The sequence below is a fragment of the Cyanistes caeruleus genome, chromosome 11 (assembly GCF_971803275.1).
Source record: "Cyanistes caeruleus chromosome 11, bCyaCae1.hap1.1, whole genome shotgun sequence".
NCBI classification, from domain to species: domain Eukaryota; kingdom Metazoa; phylum Chordata; class Aves; order Passeriformes; family Paridae; genus Cyanistes; species Cyanistes caeruleus.
The window spans coordinates 9,354,843-9,374,750 of record NC_141711.1 but is presented as its reverse complement, the minus strand read 5'-3'; the positions used below and the strand labels follow the sequence as shown (position 1 = coordinate 9,374,750).

At 48.6% G+C, this 19,908-nt stretch overlaps 2 protein-coding genes across 5 annotated transcripts in view; both read left to right on the top strand.

The window, feature by feature from the left end:
- PLXNB1 (plexin B1) overlaps nt 1-7,187 on the top strand; it is a 77,540-nt gene extending 70,353 nt beyond the window's left edge. For all 3 annotated transcript variants that reach the window (XM_086846026.1, XM_086846025.1, XM_086846027.1), the window contains exons 32-38: nt 250-416; nt 770-930; nt 1,172-1,319; nt 2,026-2,090; nt 2,174-2,249; nt 2,604-2,678; nt 3,226-7,187. In XM_086846026.1, coding sequence (XP_086702152.1) covers nt 250-416; nt 770-930; nt 1,172-1,319; nt 2,026-2,090; nt 2,174-2,249; nt 2,604-2,678; nt 3,226-3,330 — 797 coding nt within the window. In that variant the 3' untranslated portion in view covers nt 3,331-7,187. The remainder of the gene's footprint in view (nt 1-249; nt 417-769; nt 931-1,171; nt 1,320-2,025; nt 2,091-2,173; nt 2,250-2,603; nt 2,679-3,225) is intronic.
- A 584-nt stretch (nt 7,188-7,771) lies between these two features.
- Nucleotides 7,772-18,692, top strand: LOC111935303 (SRSF protein kinase 3-like). 2 transcript variants are annotated; one of them, XM_086846029.1, is made up of 12 exons: nt 7,772-7,850; nt 9,610-9,732; nt 11,094-11,231; nt 11,390-11,498; nt 11,981-12,068; nt 13,560-13,647; nt 13,891-13,997; nt 15,846-16,008; nt 17,213-17,298; nt 17,748-17,855; nt 18,289-18,358; nt 18,442-18,692. In XM_086846029.1, the coding sequence occupies exons 3-12, from the start codon at nt 11,186-11,188 to the stop codon at nt 18,606-18,608; spliced, it is 1,032 nt and encodes a 343-aa protein (XP_086702155.1). In that variant the 5' UTR covers nt 7,772-7,850; nt 9,610-9,732; nt 11,094-11,185; the 3' UTR covers nt 18,609-18,692. The 2 variants fall into 2 exon arrangements, with proteins under 2 accessions (XP_086702155.1, XP_086702154.1); XM_086846028.1 differs by having other exon boundaries at nt 7,814-8,845.
- The last annotated feature ends 1,216 nt before the right edge of the window (nt 18,693-19,908 follow it).

Here is a 19,908-nt window from a genome sequence, read left to right as displayed (position 1 = left end):
AACCCTGAAACAGACCACTGGGGTGATGTGGCATCTCTGTCTGGGGAAGTTTCCAAGACCTTGAACAAAGGCAACTTGCTGTACTGTTGGCAGTGGTTGTGCTCTGCAGAAGGCTGGATAGAGGCCTCCAGAGATTCCTTCCCATTTATATTTCTGACATACTGGAAAATCTTGCTTTCTTGGGGCTCACCTGGCCAAGGTGTACTGTGAGAGAGCCAACACTCATCTGTAAACAATTGCTTGGTTTAGAAACACCAATGCTGGAGGATGCAGATGAAGGTGGGATCAAGCTTTGGCACCTGGTAAAACCAACAGAAGAGCCAGAGCTTCCCAAGCATCGGCGTGGGAGCTTGAGAGATCGGGAGCGGGCCAAGGCAATCCCAGAGATCTATCTCACACGTCTGCTCTCAATGAAGGTGAGAAGTAGCACAGATTGTGTTGTGCTTGGGATGTTGCCTTCCTTCCTGTCCCCCAGCAGATTGCAGGGGTGTGTGTGAAGATGAAGCAATACCCTTTACCTGCAGTGGCTTGGAGTACATTTGAGTCTCCTCTACATTTTGCTTTGTTCACAAGGTTCTCCCTGGCCTCTGTTCCACAAACCACAGGGGCCTCCTTTCTCCTTTGCTGCTGCTTCCTTCAGTGGAGTGGAGCACCCTTGGATGAGTGAGGGGCTGTCACTGAGAGGAAGAGGGTGACCTCTCATCTGTGAGGCCTAGGCTCTTTACTCTCCCCTGCCTATGCTGACCCTGCCCTACTTGATTTTCCACAGGGTACTCTGCAGAAGTTTGTGGATGACTTGTTCCAGGTGATCCTAAGTACCAACCGCCCTGTTCCTCTGGCAGTCAAATACTTCTTTGACCTGTTAGATGAGCAGGCCATACACTATGGGATTGCAGACCCTGAGACCATACATATCTGGAAGACAAACAGGTAGGGTGTTCCTGAGGGCCCTGGAGGAGGCACTGCTGACTTGCTTAGCGCTTGCAAACTGATAGCAACTTCTGCCTACTGAGGAGGAGAAAAATGCAAGTGCAGAGCAGCAGACCATAGGGTGAAGAGCTGGTTTTGATGGGAGGGCAAAGCAGAGAGATGCAGTAAAACATAGAGTATCTTTTGGCACTGTAGCTGCTGCCTTTGCTGATGCCTGTTTGCACTTCCATCCTCTCTACAGCCTCCCCCTGCGGTTCTGGATCAACATCATCAAGAACCCACAGTTTGTTTTTGATGTGCAGACATCAGATAATGTGGATGCTGTGCTGCTGGTCATTGCACAGACCTTCATGGACTCCTGTACAATAGCTGATCATAAGTTAGGGCGGGTGAGTACAGAGGGAGAAGGGAGCGTGGCTGGCACAGAGGGTTGAGCAGTGCTGCCTTAGGAAGGCAATAATGCTTACATAGCACCATGGGGACAGCAGGCCAGGCTCCCCACAGCTTCCATGTGCAGCTGGAAAGTAGTGGGGCTGTGAGGAGAGGAGGGAGGATAGGATTTTGTTTAACAACAAGAAATTGTTGAGGAGTGCTCTTCATTTACAGCAGCTACTTGGGGGACAGAGCTAAACTCTAGTTGGCTGTGGCATATAGTCACAGGGAGTCACAGGGATGCTATTTGGAACATTCAGGTTGGCCATTAGAAAGACTTTCCACCATCACTACTCACCTGTGTTGAGAGTGGAACAGTCCTGCATAGGTCACCAGAGATGGGATGGGTGGATCTCTGAAGCACATCAGGCATCAGCTGTGCAAAGTCATAGCCAGTGTAATCTCATACTGGTGATCATCCAGCTCCAAGGGGAAGGTTGGACTAGGGATCCCAGGGGTCTCTTCCTCAGCATATCTCAGGGTACCTCAGACTGCATTAGTAGAAGAGAGCCTGCTATTTGAAATGCCTCTCCATGCAGAGGACAAAAATTCCTGATCCCAAACAAATGGCAGAAAATGGAAGTGATGGTGTTATTTGCTGAGGTTAGCCCACAGCACAATAAAGGAGTTTTTCGTAACCAATTCTGGTTTTGGATGTTCAAGGACTCTCCAATCAATAAGCTGCTTTATGCCCGGGACATTCCTCGCTACAAGCAGATGGTGGAAAGGTAAGTGATGGATGTGAGGAGTTGTAGTTTCAGCAGTGAGGAGGAGGGACCATGCACTAAATTGCCTGTGTGCCCTTGTCTAGGTACTACGCAGACATTCGTCAGACCATCTCTGCCAGTGACCAGGAGATGAACTCCGCCCTGGCTGAGCTATCACGGGTAAATAAAAGTATTTCAGAAGTCATCCGGCCCCTCACCAGTGTATCCAGGAGAGAGTTATTAGTGCAAAGATGAGATATTCCAGCTGAGTGTGCAGTTCTGCTCAGACACAGTGACTGTGCCTGGTGGCTGCCCTGCACCACAGGGAGGGTGAGGGTCTGCCAGGTAGCACTGGAGAGAAGAGGGGGTAGTCAAGGATTCAGGGCAAGAAATACATGTGATTTTTCCTTTGCTAGGAACTGTTCATGAATTCACTTGGCTGTTGCTTTCTTAATGAGTTGTGAGGACACAGAATTTGACAGGACAATTGTTAGGTGTCTCACAGGTTTGTCTAATTCCTTCTCTTACAAACAGAATTACTCAGGTGACCTCAATTCCCTGGTGGCTCTGCATGAATTGTACAAATACATCAATAAGTACTATGACCAGGTGAGTGTGTGTTTCCAGCAGGTATGAATGTTCTTTGTTCTTCTACCACCCAAACAAAAAAACTACAAGAAATTAACAATTAAGAGCAGCTAGACTATTCCAACACCATGTATTGTTTCATTGGCATGCATAACTCATGTCATGAGTTTCCTTTATTCTTATCAAAGAATAAGGGAGGAGATCAGCAAAATGAACTTATCTTTAACTTGGAAGCTCTTGGGATTTCATGTGTGCTTCTTCATTTTTATTCCAGTATCCAAATACTCTACTTAAAAAAAAATAAATGCAGTTAGTCTAGATTAATTTACTAAAGACTTAATTTTCAGGTGAGAAGTTTAGCATTCTTTTTGCCCTGTGAAGTCTGTAGTTTACTACAATGAATCTAGAATACTTCTTTTTTGGTTAATTTGAGATTAATTACTACATACCCACTCTAGACTAGAGCATGCTTAATTTCCAGTTTGAGGTTCTCCACAATGCATGGAGTTGAGGTGGTTGAGTGTTGTGTGCTGCAGAAAGGTTGCCAGCGAGCTCTGTCTTGTTGCAGATCATTACTGCCTTGGAAGAAGACCCAACAGCACAGAAGATGCAGCTTGGATATAGACTGCAACAGATTGCAGCAGCTGTGGAGAATAAAGTCACAGATTTGTGACAGGCACAGACAGACTGCTCTCCCCTGGCTGAATGGGGCCAGTGCTCATCCTAGTTGATAAACAGGGTGTCCTGCTGCCATTGGAACCAGACTCTCCGAGGAACCTGCGGGTGACATGAGCAAGGGGATGGCCAAGGCAGTACAAAGTACAAGCGTCCTTGCATCTCAGAGAATATTTTTTTACAGTTTTTTTTTCTTTTTAAAAGCAAAATGAAACAAACAAAAAAAAAGGACAAACTTTGGTTTTTCCCTGGCAGACTGCTGAGGGGCCACACCGGTCCTTCGTACAGATGTTATGTGAATGTGCCAAGTTTCCAAACCATGTTATTGAAGAGCCAGGTGACAACACCGAGCACTGTGTCTGTGGAGTCCTCAGCCTTGCACGGATACCCTCTCCAGTGCTGGAACGCTCCCTGCTGCAACCACTCACTTCCTTGAGGATCAGGAAGCTTTTCCTGGGTTGACTGCTGTGCTAACCTCTGTCCCCAGCTAGCAAGTGCTCCTGAGAAACTCCTTGCAGCAATGTCCCTGCTGGTCCCAGATGTAGAAAGGAGAGTGTCTGATGGTGAAGGTCTCTTTCTCCCCAGTGCTCTGGTCTCTGCGTGGCACCTGCTTGGCTGGAATGTGCTCACCAGCATGGGTGCTTGCCATGGGGCCCACTGTAAATGAACAGCACTCCTTCACCCTTTCCCTCAGGACGAATTCAGTGTGTGAGAGTCACTACCTGGCTCGCTTCGGTCTCCAGTGTCTCAGCTCGGATCTGTCTTCCTGGTTCCTTGTGGTCAGAGGTTGTCCTGCTCTTTGGAAAAGCACAACAAATGCCTTGTGCCACTCCCCCTTCCTCCAGTGTCCAGCTGTTCTGCTGCTCTGAACTGGACTTGTAAATACCGTCAGAAAGTTAATGTATTTAAATGCTAAAGGAGAATGTTTAACTTTGTGGCTTTGAGACAAAGCTTTTCTTGGAGAAGTATCTCTGTGCACTTCTACTTACAAACGTCTGTCAGCACTGGAGCAGTTTTCTCCACTGCTTTGTCTGCAGGGATAACTTGTAGGTGTCTCCATTGTCATACCAGCAGCTCGCCTTTCCCCACAGCTCAGTCCCAGGCTTTCTTTGTGCTCTACCCTTAGGCTTGCCTTACATCTAACTCAGCTCCACTGCTCAGACTCTCCTGTTGTGGCGCATAGAAGGGTTATTTGGTGAGCTGTGAACTCAAAGGAGCTGTCAAGCACAACCGTGATGTTCCCAAGGAGGATGGGTGTCCTGCAAAAAGAAATGATTGGTGCATGGAGGAGAGGCCTGGAGCAGGCACAAGCACAGTTAGTTGGCAGCTATCACTGGGCAGCTCCTCACTGCTCCCTCCTTAGTTCCTCCTTTGTGAACAGTCCTCTGCCCTTCTAGGAACTAATTTATAAGGGTGCTTTACTGTTCTCATCCCCGCTGGCCCCCTGCTGCTAATTCAACACTGATGTCCTGTGTGCCTGGGGCAGGTAGGCAGGTCTGACTCCTCTGTCACTTCTCTGAGGTGGTGATTATGTGGGCCAGGAGGCAGCAGAGCTAGAACAGAGCAGGACCACATCCCTACCTCTTTTACATGGCATATAGCAGTAATTCCAGGCCTGCTCTATCAGCCCTGTGGTTTTGTGCGAGTGCTGTGCAGTTGCAAAATTGTTTTTGGAGCAGGCTACTGCTGGCCTCTCTCCCTACAAAGCTGGCTCTTCTGTGACCCTCTCTCAGCAGTATAGCAGTATTCCCAGGTACATGGTATGCCCAGAGTATGAGCATCCCTGTGCAACCTTCTGCTCCTATCCTGCTGTACAGAGCAGCAGGGTGGTTGGCTGGCTGCTGCCAGGAAAAAATGGGGCTGCAGAGTTTGCCTCTTTTCCCAGCTGAGGACCAGTTAGGGTTTCATTCCAGCCTGACCACCCATTTCCACAAAACTTATGGGAACTTAGCATCTCTGAAACCTTTGTCTTAACTAAATCTGATTAAATTGGTCCCCCCAAAAAGCAGAGTGGTGGAAAGGACTTCTGGATGGGAAAAAGCCGATGCAATGCATGTTAGTAAAGCCCATTCCTTTAGGGACTGCAGGAGGAGATTCCTTGGTTTGAGGCAGGTGCAGGTGTAGTGGTAGAGTAGCATCGTCCCCTTGTGTGTTGGTGGATGGACTTTCTGCCCTAGGAAACAAGGCCTGGTTTGTGGCCTCTCCAGCTTGCTGAGTGTCTCCCAGAAGCCACAGAATCCCTGCTGGATTTCTGGCTCTGCAGACTGTCAGTGTCTGCCCCTATTTTTGCAGAATTATCTCTGCACTTTCCCAGAACAGGGTGGCTTGAGGCTTAATTCTCATTCCACCTCTCACTGGTATCCACATTCTCCCTGCTTCTCAGTAGTGTTCCTGGATGTTGGAAATCATCTGCTTTCTCTGAGTGTACCTGTGAAAGTCTGCTTTTATTAGAGCAATAGTCAAGTCCTAAAAATAGAGCTAAACATAGGTGATTGACTTATTAAATATCTTCAGCTTGTCGTTGCTTGGCTGGACACACTGCCCAGTGCAGGTGCAGTGAGGGTGGAAAGCTGGTAGTGCCCATCTCCTCCCATCCATCTGTCCTCAGTGTTCTAGATATCAGCATCCTCCTCCCTTTGGACATGCACTGAAGGCCCTCACTGGGATCAACTTGTGTGTTTAGGCATGGCCCCTCTTATCTCTGTCTGTGCCCCTCTCCTGTGGCAAAATCCGTTTCTGTGACAGGGTTCTGTTGCATTTAAATTTGCACAAAACAGGTTTTATTATGAAATTCCCTATTGCAGGGAAAACTTATTTATTTATTCCTCATGATCCTTCCAAGTTTTTTCCAGTCTCTGCCTGATTCCACAACCAACCAGACATTCCTTGTCAAGGACAGAGAATCCTGCCTGGGTGTTCCTGTTTGCTCACAGGTAGCAAGTTCTGTGGGCACCAGCAGAGAGAGCCCTGCCACCGCAGCCGGTCCTCTGCTGTGGGACACAGGGATGTCACTGCTCCAGTGGACTCCCAGGACGGTGATATTCCCAAGTGGCAGGCATCCAGCTTAATTTAGTGCTGTGGTCAGGGGAGGGACTTGCTTCTGTCGTGGTCTGGGTGAAAGGCTGAGAACTGATCAGTATTAAGATAAATCTCCGTTTGTGTATTTGGATGTCTCTCCCTTTGGCACGATGAAGCACAGCTGGCGCCCACATGATGTAAATGTGAGAGCTCTTGCTTTCATCTCTCTGGTGGCAAATTTAGGCTGTACCTGAAAGCTTTTTTGTTTTGGTAGAAATTATGGCTGATTTCTTTTTTAATGAAAATAGAGGGTTCTTGAATGCTGCTGCCTTGGTGGAATGCCATTTCTTTTTCAGGGTGTGCCCTGGTTGCAGCAAGATGCTGCCTTTTTTTTTTTTTTTTTGTGTGTGTGTGTGCCTTTCTTGTGGGGATGATTATTTTGGTTTCCAGAACACCCAGGGCATTTGCTCTTGTAGTCATTTTCCTGGTCCTCTGTCGTGGTTACTCTGCCCTCTCCCAGCCTTGTGAATTGGTGTGTGTCTGTCTGTCTGTTATGGTATGGCCTGACCTGCATTTATGCCCTGCCACACCTTAGGTTCTGCTCAGAGCACCCAAGGTACTGTCTTTCTCAAATTTGAATTAATAATTAATATAAAAAGCTTGAAAAAAAATCTGAATTTTGTTACATAGTGTAATAACTGTTTGTAGATACTGTCCTGAGATGTAGGAATCTATTGGTGATATAAAAGGTTTTGTCTGTAAATAATCAGTTTAGAGTCAAAATGAATTTAATAAAGAGAATTCTTACACAATAATTCAATAAATTTTAATATACAACCTCTGTGTCATGCTTGTATTGCATGATGATGCAATTATGCAGAATGTATTTGCCTCTTTTTCTTCCTCAGTGGAAACTGTGTACTCAGTGGAAACTGTGTACTCCTAAGCACCAGGACCTGGAAGCTGTGCAAGGAACGCGGCTTTTCTGTCCTCCCTAGGCTTTGTTTCTTCAAGAAAACCTTGTCCCGCCTTCCACCTGCATCCCTCTGCAGTTTCCAGAGCTGAAATACTGTCCCTGCCCACGGGAGGAGGCAGCCTCTCCACAGACACTCCTGTTGGGCTGGCCTTGGGGGCACATGGCAGCTCTGGCTGTGGTCTCTCACTGTGCCGAAGGGTTGCTGAAGGTACGCTCTTGTCCGCCAGTGTTCCTAATTTACCAAAACAACTTAATTCTTAAATGAATTTCACAATTCTTCCCAGACAGCAATCTGGCTCCTGGCCCATCTGTCGTCCTTTCTTCCTTCCTCTTCTTTTACTAGCAGAGTTTTGTACAGTCTGCTTCTCCCCCTCTTTTAGTCCCTCCTCTCTGTACTCTGGGTGTTCTCGTTGCCCTTTAAGGGGTCACAAACCACTCGTCCCCTGCATGCTGCCCCGGGCTCAGCACCCGGCCTGGCGCAGCCTCTGCCCCCTCCCTTGGTATTTTTAGTGCAGGGAAGGCAGGTGAGAGCAGAGGGGCACAGGCAGGGGGAGAACCGCTCTGGGAGGCCCTGGCCTGGGTTTGGCAGCCTGGAGCTGCAGCAGAGCTACTGCAGGCAGGGTTAACCCTTTGCTGCAGGGCTGGGGCCCGTTCTCTGCAGCCTCAGCCAGGAAACCCGAGCTGCTCGAGCCCAGGGCCCCAGTGAGGGGGAGCCCAGGCCGTACCCAGCTCCAGTGTGAGGCTGCAGCTTGTGGCAGTGGGGGAAAAAAAATGTGATTCTTACTGTGTGTGGCCTTTTCCTCCCCAGTGTCGCATGGTGCTCGGGTCCCCTGCAGGGACGATGCTGCTTCACTTGCTCGCCAAGAGAAAGGAGCAGGGGAAGCGTGGGCTCTGTGGCCATCAGCACCGTGCTGTGATGGTGTTTGACTGTGTGGAGGCTCTGCTGGAGAGGCTGAGGTTCCTCAGGTCTGGCAGTGTGGCACACGGAGTGGTCTGGGAACAGGGCTGGCTCTGCCAGGCAGAAGCTGGTGCCGTAGGAGCAAGTCCTGCTGACACACTGCTGGGAGCAGGGGGAAGAGTCAGGCAGCCCCACGGTTTCTGGGTCTGGAGAAGGCAGAACAGAGGGGGAGGACTTCTCTGTTTCCATCTCAGTAGAGCTGTGAATTTCCCGCTATAAATAGTTGCTGTGGAGACTATGAATCTACTGCAGGCTCACAGGCCTGCTGCCAGGGAGGCAGGGAGAGGCCAGCAGTAAAGTGAATCCACCGCAGCTGTCTGAGGTCTCCTGCTCTCCCAAAGCCAAGGTTGTTCCCAGAAGTGGTGCTGTGATCTGATACCCTGCCCCACTCCTCACCACGTCCATGCAGCGATGCAGAAGTTTGGTGGGCTCAAGGACATCCCTCCTGGGGCAGTGCAGACTAAAATCAGAGCAGGACCAGCTGGTATCTCACTTTGGGGAGCTCCAGAAGGAGCCAGATGACAAAGGGAATGGCGTGTCCTGCCCATGAGCTGCTGCATGGTGAGTCTGAGCCGTGCCCTGGGGCTCAGAGCCCTGCCAGGGCCGCTTGTGTGCTGCGTGCTGTGACTTGCAGGGGTGCTGTGCTCAGCAAGGGCTGATAGATCTGTGGTCGTGCTGAAGCTGAAAGTGTGTATTGCTCTGGTGAGTTCTGGCACTCCAAAGGTCCAAGTGTCATAAGGCATGACTGGTGTTGGGCAGCTCTGTACACCATTCCATGCAGGTTGGGTGAAGGAGTGCAGGCCAGACGTGAAGCATCGCTCCTTGTCCATGGCTCTCACAAACCAGGCAGAAGCAGTTCTTGGGCTGAAGTTCTCTGAGCTAGTCCAGGCCTGCAGCAGTTCAGTAGGTTCAGCACAAAATAGTTGGAATGGCAAAAGCAAAAGAAGTTGTATTTAATGTGAAAGTGTCAAGAAATGAAGGATTAAAAGCACCAATTGTCCTTTATCACAAAGCTTAGAAAAGTGCATTTCACTTTCCTGCACCAAGTTGCATAGCAACACTCTTCATCTTTTGCCTGGAGAAGCATCCGGAGAAGGTGGATGGAAACCTTGCATGCCTAAGGACAGACTTGTCTTACCTCTGCAGCAACAAGGCCACCAGGGCCCAGTGAACTGCCCAAAAACTCCATCAGGCCTAGGGCTAGGATGAGTCTTACACTTTGAGTCCTATTTTCTCACTGAAGTCTCCTATCACCAGAGCACTTCACCAAGGGAAGAAGCTGTTGAACTCCCATCTCCACACACTCATGAGTTTTCCTTTGGCAGGTGAATGGTAAGCCACAGAAGCCACAGAACTAAAGCTTGCTTGCTCTCAGCTCAGGCCCTGCTGTCTTCATGCTGTGAGTGAAGAAGGCTTAGGCAGATGCTGGTGGTGCAGGAGTGTGTGAGGTAAGCTTAGCCTGTGCACAAATAAGGAAAATTTTGATTTCAGTTCTGTTTCATAGGTAAGATGTCAGAGAGTATTTGCTGTAAAGAGTGGCCATGCATACATGCAGCATCTGGGAGGTTTATACCTAAAGAGACTGATTCTGAACAGCATAAGTGCAAGGGTTAGAGGTATAGAAATGTGAGGAGGGGGAGGCATTTGAGCTCCTTTCAGACTTCTGTGCAGGCTTGGGTGAACAGAGTAACATCAGCTCTGGCACTTTGGGTTTTCCCTGACAGGATGAAAGTCTTGAGCCCAGTCTGACCCTCAACTAAACTCTGTTGGGAGCTCACTGAGTGCCCAAAAGCAGGCTGTGCCTCTGGCTGCTGAGCTGGGAGAGGAACATCAGCATGTAGAAAGAAACTTTAATGTTTTGAGGAAGTCAAAACAGGTGCTCTGTCTCAGCACCTGGAAGATGTTACTGTTCAGAACAACCCCCTGCAGCACTGCCAGCCCTCTATAATTATTTCTGAAAATCTTCTGGTTCAGATAGTTCTTAGCTTTAGTGACCTGATTTGGAGGATTTAAAGTTCAATGTTTCTACTTGTGCTAATGGTCTGTGGGCATTACTATCACCTGTCTCAAGCCCTGACAGTGTGTGTTAGCCTGAAGCTTCAGCTGTACAGCAAATGATATTTCTAAATTATGAAAGGCTGAGTTGGGAGTGCCCTAGCTACTGTGGCTTAAATCTGTATTTCATTAGCAAGAAGGGCTCTGGGCTGCTGTTTCAGGTGACCACTACTGAAGCCACTACTACGTCAGTGCTGCGGCAGTGGGGGACAGCAGTTGGATCAATCTGTCTGTGCTTAGTGTTTATGCCTTGGGCTGTCATAGTAACAAACCCCAGGAACAGCCCCTTGCCAGGATGTCCTGTGGCCTTGCTGGGATGTCACAGGATGGTCAGTGATAAACCCATGCTCCAGTCCCAGGGCTGGACTATGGGCAGAGGAGCAGCACTGTAATGTTTAGAATGCAAGTTCTGTTTCACACCCCTCTGGAGCAGGAGCCTTTTGCCAGCCAAAGCCCAAATTCCCTCCTCAGCCAAGATGGGGATAGGGAGGGGGTGCTTTCCCTGGCTGTGGGAGGGGATCCCACAGACCCTGCTAAGCCCCTGAAAATACACACTAGGAAACCTAAGCCTCCCACCTGGCCCTGGCCCGGACCAGCCTGCCAGCTTTCCTCTTCTGAACTCTTAAAATAATCCCTGTCTCCCTGAAGTGCCAGAAGCGCTTTTAACAGCCTGACTCCAACAGCTGCCGAAGGGAATGGGAAGGAAAGGGGTGAGGGCGTAGCAGAGGTATGGCCACCCTGCAGCTCTCTCCAGCTCTCTTGAAAGGACTAAAGTGCTGAAGATCACACCACCTGTGTCCCACTGCCTCCATCCCCTCGTGCCAGGATCTGCTGTGCTCCAGGGCCATGGAGGAGCAGGTGCAGCAGGAGATGCCATCAGCCCAGTGCACAGGTCAGTCCTTGGGCATGAGGCTCCAGAGATGAGATCATGCCAGGTTCTTCCCAGGCTAGAGGAGGCCACTGGGACCTGTCAGGCTGTCCTCAGCTGCTCGTTCAGTCTAAGAGCATTTAGAGATGTCACTAATATCTCTTGGCAATGGTTTTCCACAGGAGGCCACCACCCCATGCAGGAGGGAGAGGTGTTCAACACACGATACCAGGTGCTGCACAAACTGGGATGTGGCTCCTTTGCCACTGTCTGGCTGTGCCAGGACATGAGGTGAGGGGCTGAGTGCCACTCAGGGGGGTGGGAAGGGGTGGCTGATGTCCTGGGCAGGGCTGGCTCCTCTTGCAGAAACAGCAGAGCACAGCCTGGGAGAATGCCAGGCATCCCTGAGCACAGGGAAAAGCTGACTGCAAGATCAGTGGGGTGCAACGAGCAGAACTGGTCCCCAGAAATCAAAGAATGTAAATGAGGTGGGATTGGCCTTTGCTCTGCATTTTCTTTTCTCATTCAGACCCAGCAGTATCCATGTTCTTTTTCTCTCCAGTCCCTTGCTGGCCCCTGGGGCAGTTGTGCTGCCAGATGCCAGTGGGAGGGATGCCCATAGGCCTGGTGTGCTGTAGACTGAGGCCAAGGGTGCCTGCAGAAGGGCAGTGCCTTCCCCGGGGAGCCCAGGGCTGGCTGACTGGGAGAAAGGGAAGTGCTGCTGGTCAGGGCCACTGGCATGCGTTGGCTGATAGCTGTGATTCATTTCCCAGGAGGAAGAAGCAGGTAGCTGTGAAGGTTCTGAAAAGCAGGGAAGGCTTTGCTGAGACTGCCCAGCACGAGGCTGCTTTCCTCCGCTGTGTAAGTATATTCTGTGGGTCTGTGCTTTGCTCCAGCAGATGGCCACTGAGTTCAGGTTTGAGTATCAGCCTCATCATTTCCTCTGCCTCCAGGTTTCACTCCAAGGAGCTGGGTGGGGAATAGGAAAAAAAAAACCAAAAACAAAAGCTAGGAAATTCATACAAATCACCCTGGCTCAGCACTGGCCTCTGAAACAGGTATCTTCTTCTTCCTCCATCATACTGGGACATGTTAGCTTTGCCCCACTTGCCCTGTCAGCCCATTTCTTTTAGCTGAGACTGAAATCCAGCAAAAATGAGGAATCTGCAGAATGATAAGATGGATAATCAACAGAAGAAGGTGGTAGTGTTTTTAAGCAGGAGATGGGAGCGTGTCTGCTGTACCTGTGTCATTCACAGAGGAATGTCACTCAGACAATTGCTGTATCACAACACTGATAGTGAAGTAAAAGGAAATATCTGCAATAGAAAAAAATATGATGCATCAAAATGCAATAAATATCTGAAGTCTGAAAGCTTCTGGCCTCTGCTAATGGAGGTGGTAATTAGGTGCCTGTATCTGGGTTGTAGCAAGTTGCCTTTGAAGTTGGCTTGAACTGCTAGTTTTAGAAAGCTTGTAGTTATAATTCTTCAAGTTTGCTCAAAATACAAAGATACATCAGCTCAAGATAAGTAAAAGCTATTAAATTCTTAATTTTAAATTACTCTGTTGCCTTTCTTCAACAGGTTTGAGAAAGGTTGAGTTAACACTGGTATATCTGTAGGCCCTATCTGAAGGGAGATGAGCCAGATGCAGTAATGCAAGAGGAAGTACCAAGCGGCATTAATTTAATGTAATCAGAGGGCTGCTTTTCTACACATCAGCACAACCCTGTGTAGAGAGTGAGCCTTACCCCTGATGAGAGATGCCTGACCACAGCAGCAGCATTCAATAGCACACAGCTGGTTCCCAAGGCTGTTCCCACCAGCACTGGGAGGATAGTGCCTGCAGAGCTGCCAGGAGAGGTGATCCAGTCTCTGCTTCCAGGGCTGCTCACTTCTGCTGTGGCAGAACAAACAGTCTGGCACTGGTGCAGGTGGATCTTGCATCTGTAAAATGAGCCAAACCAGAACCCTGGCAGTTGTGGCCGTGAAGAGAGAAAAAACCAGCATGAATTGCTGTACCAGGATAAGTGCTCTGGGAGAGCAAGCCCCTGGTGTTCCTTGTCACAGAAGTGTGTGGTGCTGGGGGTAGCACCTCTGCCTGGAGTGAGTGTTTTGACGCTGTGAGTGTGATGGTCCCAGAGCAAGACAAGATGGTCAAGAGCAAGACATGACATACAGAAACTCATTCCTAATTTTCCTGATGTTGTTTTCATGGGATTTGTCATGAAGTGCCAACTCCCAGAAGAGAAAGTCTGTCAGAGAGGATGAAACACAGGTACAAGGTGCCTGTACCTTGTACATATATATATGTCTCTAATTGCAGCTTTCTTGGCATTGTCCCCCTCAGGTAAGCTGCATGAAGAAGAAGGACCTGGCAGGGGAAAACATCGTCTCTTTGTTAGACGACTTCAGAATGATTGGAGAGAATGGTTTCCATATCCTTCTGTGGAGAGTGCTTTTCTGGACCAGCAAAGCCTGGGCTTGCCTTGGAGAGCCACAGGATGGTGTAAACCTGAGTGCTGTGCTGCCATGAGGAGGATGAGCAGGACTGTAGCTGGACCAGGGCACATGGGTGTGGCTGGAGGGGAGAGGCTGAATCAGGAGGTATTTGCTTTGGTCAAAGGCAAAGGTTGGTGGTAACACCTTTCCCTGTTAGTGATTCCCTAACTCTTTCCCACATTCCTGCCTGGTATTTGAGGTGCTGGGTCCTTCCATTCGATGTCTGATGGGAAACTACACAGCCCAGGGACTGCCCTTGCCTTTTGTGAAAAAGTCTTTACAGCAGGTGAGAACTTAGCTGCAATCAGACAAGGGCACCAAGGGGCTGTTGGCTCTGCAGGACATGCCACAGTCTTCCTCCCAAGGGGAAGGGCTTGGGTGTTACTTCTTAAGCCTGCAGGCTCTTCAGGTTTGGGAAGGAGTCAGGGCCACAAAGTGCCAACAGCCTGCAGATGTACACCAGGGAGGCAGGGCTGGCACTTCCATTCCTATCAGCTCAGCAATCATTGGGTTCTCTCTTGCTTGTAGAAACTGCAGCGAACAAACAGCCTTCCAGTGTTTTACTTCTTGTGGGCAAACCATCTCTGCTCTCCTGCTGCCCTGGGGAGTCCCCTCTGGCAGTAATGCCAGACTGCTGGCATTTGCCTTGGCTTCCAGCTGCCAGCTCCAGCAGCTTTCTGCATGGTACCACCGACACTGACGGCTGCTCAGGGTCTCCCTCCTATCTTTACACAAATTTCTAAATTGCTGTTTTGGTCAGCTGATTCTCTTTCCATGTTGAGGTTTCACTGTACAGAGCAAATTTTTCCTTCATCCCTTCTAAGGATGTGTTGTGCCTATTTAAAAGATGGTGAAAACTGAGTTTATTCAGGGCTGGCTCTGCTTGAGGAATGGGAAACCTGAGTGAGGCCTCAGAATAGTTAAAATTACTTCTTGCCTCTTGTGCTAAGATTTATCAGAAGTCTGTACATTTGCCAAGATGAAGATTTGCTACCCTGATTCCTGTGCCCTTCTAGGGATACTAAGGAAGAAAATTGCTTCCTCCTTCATCCTATTTTCTGTAGTAGCCTCTCCTTTCTCTAAAGAAGTTCCACTAACACCTGAGTAAGTCACACAAAAATGTAGTGGCATTACCTCTGTGCTCCATTTCACACTCAGGCTTTTGCTTGATACATTATGTGCTTTAATTGTAAAATCTCAGCTCTGTTTTCCCCCTTCAGATCAGCACTGGGGCAGTATTTACTTCTGATTCATTCCAGTTTAGTTATTTAAATCTTTCCCCACGTTTCACAGTTACCATTTAAGGCTGATATTTCCCTGGGCCTGGTGTTCATCCCAGAATAGACTTCGATAATACACAGAATATTTACCAGTCCTTTATGACTGACCAGAGTGTTAAAAAACAAACCTAAATCTTCCCATAGCTTTTTCTCTTATTGATTTCTGATAGTGACTGTTCATCTCTGGTAGGTGTTGTTTATCTCTCCCCTGTGACAGGCCAGGCTCTCCCTGCTGCATCACAAGCTGTTCTTTCCCTACATGGCTCTCCTGCAGGGCCCTGAAATTCTCTTGCTGCACTCACTCATGGTCTCTCCCCCTCCTGTCTGTTATCCTGTGTCTTCTTTCCTCGTATGATGGGACATCCTTCCACTGTCATTCAAATGGAAGTTGGGGGGTGGTTATAATCAGTGGGAAGGCACAGAGGTCCCAGGACACAACAGCCATACAAACAATAATGTTTTTTCAGGAGAAGGTTCAGCTTTGTAATCATAATGCCTCCTCACAGCCCCATCCTCTTCCCCCCTCCCCTGGGCTTGCCCATCCATGCTGGTATCTGTGGATTGTCATGCTGCCTTTTGCTATGTGTCACCCCAAACAGCCCTTTCCTCACTGGCTGTCCAGGCCTGCACTTGCTCCTGGGGCTCTGCTGCCGTGTGGGCTGATGAAACCCTAGAGCCTGCTCCCACAGGCCACCCCAACAGGAAACCATTTATTGCCAGCAGTTACCCTCCGTGCCCAGTCTGTCCCTGACACACACTCCCGCTGTGTCTGCCCGCTCTGGCAGCTGCTGCTGGGGCAGGAGAGACAGTGGGAACCCTCTGGGCTGGTGTGACAGCGCTGCCTCATTGCCCAGGTGCTGGCAGGGTTGCACTTCCTGCACAAGTGCTGCCGCATTATCCACGCAGACATCAAACCGGAGAACATCCTGCTGCATGGATGCAGCAAAAGGCTCCAAAGGTTTCTCATGGATACACTCGACTGCGACCAGGGAACAGAAGTGAGGCTAAAGGGAGCAGGTGAGCACTCCAGGGCTTTTTTAACAAGGAAACAGACTTAAGTGTTTATTGGCAGGAGAGAAATGAGACACAGCAGGTACAGATACCTTAGGAAAGGTTCACATCTCTTGCAAGAGTCAGTACAAAACATTACAGCCAGTACAAAACATTATAGCAAGCTTATGCTGTTGAAAGCCCTTTCCTTTCTCTGCTTAACACAAACACCAGGCTGAGCTCAAGGCACCTATAGAAATGTGGTCCTCCATTATGTGAAGGACAACTACAGGTCACAGATATCTGTTTACAACCCAACCATGACCTCAGAACTCACTGTCAAGGCTTTAGGTACAGGACAGTTCCATGTATCTGATGTTTTCAACTACTGAAAGGTTTACATACAAAATGGCTTGATCAGAAAGCTGCATGACACTCCTGCTCTTTATTTCAATCATTTCTGAGGTTTGTGGGAGATTTGTATGTGCTGCTAATCTTCAGGGCATTCTGAGACATAATTTATTTGCACAGAATGGTGTGAATATTGAACAAGATGTAGAGCTGGAGAGTTTCTTGAGCAATTATCTCATCTCTCAGCAATGAGACCTTTTATATTATCCTTGCACTGTGTTCTCCTGTGAGCATTTCTCCCATGACAGTGTTGTTTTGTCTCTCAAACTCTGGGGCAATCAAGGAATGTTAAATTAGTGACCCAGTCTTTTGCTTGGAGCAGAAAATCACAATATTAAGCATAGGCTGACAGCTCACTGTAAGGCACTAAACCAGGAATTACCTTTTTCTGGAATCATATGGAAGCATAACTTCCACATTGCTTGCCAAGCAGGTTGTGTCCAAGGTCTGTGACAGCCAGGATTACTGAAGATTGAGGAGAAATTACAGATGTTTTGGTTCTGACTGGTGCTCTCCTCTGGGCCTACAGTAATTTAACCATGGTGCTAGAGGAACCTTGCAGCAGGACAGGAGCATATGGTCACACTGTTCCACTCCAAGCTACTGTCCTCCTAAACATTCTCTTATGTTTTTACTGGGTACCAGGTCTTCTTTTGTGTTCCTTCAAAAAAGAGGGGTGGCATTTGATTTATGATAAAAAGTATTTAGGACCTTTTAGGCTGAGAAACTTTAAGGGAAGGCAGACATGCCTCTCCTGTGGTAAGTGCTGTGTACATGCTTGTTCAGAAAGGCCTGATTTCTCTTTGTCATTTCCATCTAGGAGGTGATCTTGGCAATCAGTTGGAAGAATCTGATTTAATGAGCATAGAGGTGAAAATTGCAGATCTAGGAAGCGCATGCTGGACAGTGAGTCTGCTCCGAGTCTCCATTCCATGACAATGTGGGATGCTGTGTGCTTCTTTCCATCCCACACTGTGTGTCTCTCTGTCCCTTTACAGCTGAACAGCAATTTCAGAGATGCTGATATTGCGGGGTGTTATGTTTGGCACTCTCAGCTCCAAGCTGCACACTGTCTTCCTGAGACACTGCCAGCTTTGGACGTTTCTCCAGCTTTTGCAGTTAGTGCCTACAATTGAAAATTTTAAACTATGTTCAGTGTGAAATGGTGGGAGGTAGATTCCCACTGGTGTCAGTGGGCATGGCCAGGAACGTGCTGGCCATGCCCTGTGCAGAGCTGAGAACACACATTCATCTGTGTCCCCAATGTCCTGTCACTGCACAAGAAGCTTGCGGCCACCAGCATTGCTGTGACTGGTTTAGGGACACCAACCACAGGGAATTTGTTTCTGTTTTAGTACAAACCTTTTTCCAAGGAGATACAGACCCAGCCATACCGTGCCCTGGAAGTGCTTCTTGGACTAGACTACGGCACCCCTGCGGATATCTGGAGTACAGCCTGCCTGGTAGGACTGGGGACAACACTTTGTGTGTAGGGGAGGTGACAGACATTACCTGGCCAGGGCAGCATGTCCTTAGCATCCACCTATCCATGTAAAGAAAGCTTCCTTTCTGAGAAGGCAAAAGGGGCTGTTGGCACTCACTCAATTTGGGACAAAAGTCTGCTGCTGATAGAACCCACTCCTAAATTAGTTTAAGCTTTAAGGCAATTCACACTCCATGTAGATTAACTCAGAGGCTTGCCTGCATCAGGCACATGCTGCTTTTCATCCTGATGAAACTAAAGGTTTTTCACTGTGGTACAGATCAAGGCAGTGTGAGTATTTCCATATTTTAGGATCAGTTTTGTGTGATAAAGAGGGCAATTGGTACTATCAGCTAGTGGGCACGGAAAACTCCAAGGTAATTAGTGAATTAACAGTGCTACTCCATTTCTAGGCATTTGAAATGGCAACTGGGGAGTGTCTATTTGATCCTCAACCCGGGAAATACTTCTCCAGAGATGATGGTAGGACTCCATGAGTTTTATTCATTTCACTGACAGAAGTGTTACAGTCTGTATCTAAATCTGTCTTCCCTCCCTCCATCTAGATCATGTTGCTCGTATTATTGAACTCTTGGGAAGAATTCCTCCTCAAATCCTTTTCTCATGGAACAAGTCAACAAATTTTTTCAGCAGGCCAGGTAAGAACTGGCAGAAGGAAGTTTATTTTAAAAATCACTGCAGATCTGACACACTCCTACTCAGCTCATGCTGAACTCCCCCAAAAGTTACTCACACAATGCAGGCTACAAGCAGGGATGGAACATAAATGGAAATTTCATAAAGAGCAGTAACACTCCCTGCCTTGCCTATCCTTGCAGTCCATGAGTATTCCAAGGATGAATGCAAAATCCTGAAAGATGGTTATAGCAAATGCCTAACAGGGAAAGCATTTCCATTCTTTCTCCTCTGGATTTGGAGAAAATGGAAATACAGACAGGAAACAGCTCCATGCCAGGAAGGCTGAGGAGTTTGTAACAGGCTGAATTTCACCCATTCGCTGGCAGAAAACAATGATGACCAGGAATGGGGCACTCATATCCTTCCAATGAGGCTGCTATATTTAGTCTTCTGACCCAACTGTAACATCTCTTCTGTTTTATTCTCCCCAGTTCCTTTCCCTTTGACTCATGAGTCTTGAAACCCTTCTTTGACCACAAGGCATCACATGACTCCACCCTTCTGCAATCTGGCCTATCATCCTTCTCTGCTCCCATGCTTACCTACCCACCCACAGTTCATTCAGTGCTTAGTACTGGTCCCATGCTGGAATGAATTTAACAAGCACCTCCCTGCACACCCACATCCTTTGCTCGCACTTACGTCTTCTAAGGTGTTTAAAAGAAATGAGTCAAAATTAGTTCTACATTCACTCTCCCTGTGAACCAACCTGGCCTGACCATACATGCCTAACTTGAATCACTGTATTTACACCATGCACTCTCCAGGACAAGGGTTGCTTCTCGCTCAACCATACACTCTGCTGAGCCCCACAGAGCTGGCTGGCCCATAACAAATTCAACAGGAGTGTCTTGCGAGCTCTGACACTGAAATAGCATGATGCATCTGGGTGACCGTGGGCAGGCCACAGGTACAAGCAGCAATGGCTCTGGCATGGTTTTTCTGGGAACACTTTGTGTACTCTTGGCACATTCTCAGCTAAGAAAAGGACTCGGAACATGCAGACTCCAAACATTAGCTTGGAAAGGTGGTTCCTGAGAAACCCCCGAGAGCTAAACCTGCAAGGGGCACCGCAGGTGGACCTTACAAAGCAATTCCAAGAAGGCTAAGATCTTTCAGGCTGCTTTGAGTTAATTCTGAGGCGAGGCGCAGCAGCCTCAGCCGTGCAGGTGTGACTGAGGCGCTGTGCCCACGCTGTTTCTGCCAGGGGCGCTCCTGCGGCTCTCCCGGCTCTTCCCCCGCAGCCTCCCCGGCATCCTGGCGGACCGGCACGGCTGGACAGCGCGGGACGCGGCCGCCTTCGCCGCCTTCCTGCTGCCCGCGCTGCACTACGC